The sequence below is a fragment of the Leptonychotes weddellii genome, chromosome 11 (assembly GCF_054177405.1).
Source record: "Leptonychotes weddellii isolate Sample4059 chromosome 11, ASM5417740v2, whole genome shotgun sequence".
Lineage (NCBI taxonomy): Eukaryota > Metazoa > Chordata > Mammalia > Carnivora > Phocidae > Leptonychotes > Leptonychotes weddellii.
The window spans coordinates 10210174-10213656 of NC_138379.1; the positions used below are offsets into that span (position 1 = coordinate 10210174).

At 37.1% G+C, this 3483-nt stretch overlaps 1 protein-coding gene across 1 annotated transcript in view; it reads right to left on the bottom strand.

Moving 5' to 3' along the window:
- Window positions 1-883: 883 nt before the first annotated feature.
- Window positions 884-3483, bottom strand: part of LOC102731924 (olfactory receptor 5AN6-like) — a 3897-nt gene continuing 1297 nt past the window's right edge. The window contains 2 exon segments of the mRNA XM_081798918.1: window positions 884-1017; window positions 1020-1775. Coding sequence (XP_081655044.1) covers window positions 884-1017; window positions 1020-1775 — 890 coding nt within the window.

The following is a 3483-nucleotide window of genomic DNA, read 5'->3' on the forward strand; positions in this document are numbered from 1 at the left end:
ATCTCTATAGATCTCCCTATTTTGAAGATTTCATTAAAATGAAATCATGCCATATATGGTCCTTTGTGATGGACTCTTTCACTTAGCATGTTTTCAAGGTTCATCCTTGTTGTAGCATGTATCACTACTCCATTCCTTTTTATGGCTGAATAATATTCCACCACATGGATATACCAAGCCTCTTCCCTTTGCTTTTTTTTTTTTTTTTTTGAGATTATAACTGACATACATTATATTAATCTCAGACATTCAACATAATGATTCGATGTTATTATTGGGAAATGATCACCGTAAGTCTAGTTAACATCCATCTTAATTTTTTTTGTGTGATGAGAACTTTTAAGATCTACTCTGTTAGCAACTTTCAAATATACAATACTGTATCATTAACTAGAGTCACCATGCTGTCCTTTACATCTCTATGATTTATTTGATAAATGGAAGTTCATACCTTTTGATAAACTTCACCCATTTTGCCCACACTCCATTCCACTCCCTCTGGATACCAGCAATCTGATCTCTGTATCTGAGTTTGGGGTTTTTTTGTTTTTACTTTTTTTACATTTGACATATAAGTGAGATCATACAGTGTTTGTTTTCCTCTGACTTATTTCACTTAGCATAGTGCCTTCAAGGTCCATTCATGTTGTTGCAAATGGTAAGGACTCCTCCTTTTGATGCCCTTGTTTTCAGCACTCTGAGTGGCCAGGTCTCAGACCTGTTCTCAGTATTTCTCCCTTTGAGGAGCAAATATCTTCCTTCTGGGGGAGATTTAATCTGGTTCACCATAGCTAATCCTAATTCCTTATCCTCTTACTGATAATTCCAATATCTGAAGATTTTCAGGTCTGTTAATATGGACAATTTTTTCCCCTACTTGTTCTCAGTTATGGGGGCTTGGCTCTCTATATATGTTTGTGCCTTTATTTAATATAAACTGGGAAAATGCTCTCTTCTTACACCTCTTAAGGGCATCTTTGATTTCCTTGTTCCTCAAGCTGTAAATCAAAGGATTCACATAGGGATCATCACTGTATAGAAGACTGATGCCATCTTGTCATGGCCCAGAGAATTATCAGTGCTGGGGTGCATATAGACAAAGAGTCCTGATCCAAAAAAACAGATCACTGCTATCAGGTGAGAAGTATAGGTGTTGAAAGCCTTGGACTTGCCTTCACCAGAGCTGATCTTCAGGATGGTGGCAATGATATAAGATATCATGATGGCAAAGACAGAGATCACACCAAAAATCACTGCTATCACAAATTTCATGACTTTTAGGAAAAAGGTTTCAGAGCAGGATAGGACTAATAATTGAGGCAGATCACAGAAGAAGTGGTTGATAACATTTGGCCCACAGAAATTGAGCTGAAGTAAAGCACACAGTTGAATCAATGAACCAAAGAGGCCAGTTATATAGGCTCCAACCATCATCTGGACACAGAGGGTGGGTGACATGACGGCAGTGTAGAGCAGAGGATTACAAATGGCAGCATATCGGTCATAAGCCATGGCTGCCAGGAGACAGCACTCAGTCAGACCCAGGCTAGAGAAGAAGAAGTACTGCATAGTGCACCCCAAAAATGAGATGGACTTAGGCTTCTGGAAGAAGTCTGAGAGCATTTTGGGGGTTGTGGAGATAACATAGCAAAAATCTAAGAAGGATAAATTGCTGAGGAGGAAGTACATGGGTGTATGTAGGTAAGAGTCCATCCTAATCAGGATGATGAGGCCCAGGTTCCAGGACACTCTCAAGAAATAAGAACCCGGGGCGCCTGGGTGGCTCAGTCGTTAAGCGTCTGCCTTCGGCTCAGGTCGTGATCCCAGGGTCCTGGGATCGAGCCCCGCATCGGGCTCCCTGCTCTGCAGGAGGCCTCCTTCTCCCTCTCCCACTCCCCCTGCTTGTGTTCCCTCTCTCGCTGTGTCTCTCTCTGTCAAATAAATAAATATAATCTTTAAAAAAAAAAGAAAGAAAGAAGAACCCAAGAATACTGCAAAAAGAACAATCTTGAGCTTGGGATAATCTGAGAATCCTAAAAGGATGAATCTGATGACTATTTTATTGTTCCTTCCTCCAGCCATTGTCTTGAAGTATCTTCTATCTGCAGAAAGGTCCCTGGGTTAATGATTGACTATCTCAATATTACAAAACTTACCTGTTTTGAATATGGTTTCATTATTTGAACAAAAAGTTATCCACAGTCGTGACAACTTTTTTAATATAAAAATTTTTTAAAAACCATCGGAGAGCCCATTTCACAACTACTCTTAATAGTTTGGAATACATTCTTGCAAATATTTCTACACACACACACACACACAAAATGTTACCAAATTGTTTCTAAAAGTTGGTACCAATTTACACAAGTATCAAGATTTTATGACAATATTCCTGGCCATTCTATTGTCAACACTACCCATAATTATTCAACTTTAGTTCTTGGTGATCTTAGATGAAAAAATTATTTCATTGTTTTTAATTTTACATTTACTTTACTGATTTGCTCATATACATTTTTTGCCTATTTGTCTAATTGGCTGTTCATTATTAATTTGTAGGAGCTCTTTACATACCCAGAATGATAACTTTCTCCCTCATACATGTTGCTAATTCTTTTCCAACTTTATTATCATCAACATTGTTTATGTTGTATTTTGCTATACAGATTACTTTTATTTTTAGGTAGTCAATTTTCTGTGATATATATGATTCCTGGCTTTGGTTTTACTGAAAAAGATTTCTTTGCACAACCCCAAAATACTTTTTCCTATATTTTTTGTTCTTTGTATTTTTATATTTACATTTAAATTTTCTTGAATATTTTAGCATATAATGCAAGGAATAAGAGTCTGAGATGACTTTGATTTTGGCATTCCAAACTGATTGCCACTTGTCTCAGCACAATTAATTGAAAGATTTCTCCACTGATTAAAGTCACCTTTTTGAAAAATTTTTAATAGATTTCCTACTCTGCTCAATTTTTATTTAATCTGTCAGTCCATGTGCCACCTGTCTAGTCCTGCACATTTTCTAATGACTTACAATCATTTTTATTAATAAATTATAGAACCTTTTGATAACTGATAAGAAAAAAGTTCCCTCATTTTTTCACTGAGATTGTCTTAATGGTTCTTATTCTCATTTGTCTTCAGAAGATCTTTACGTTGAACTCATCATACAAATAAAATGGAATTCTTATTGCATTTTATTATTACATTAATTTGAGGGAGAAAGAAGTTTTCTTTCTGCAAAGCTGTTGAATTAAGTTATAGAAGAGATAACACTGGGGGCGGAGCAAGATGGCGGAGGAGTAGGAGACCTGGATTTCGTCTCCTCTCAGGAATTCAGCTGGATAGGGATCAAACCATTCTGAACACCTACAAACTCAACAGGAGATCGAAGAAAAGAAGAGCAACAACTCTCTCATCAGAAAAGCGACCACTTTCTGGAAGGTAGGACGTGCGGAGAAGTGAATCCGAGGC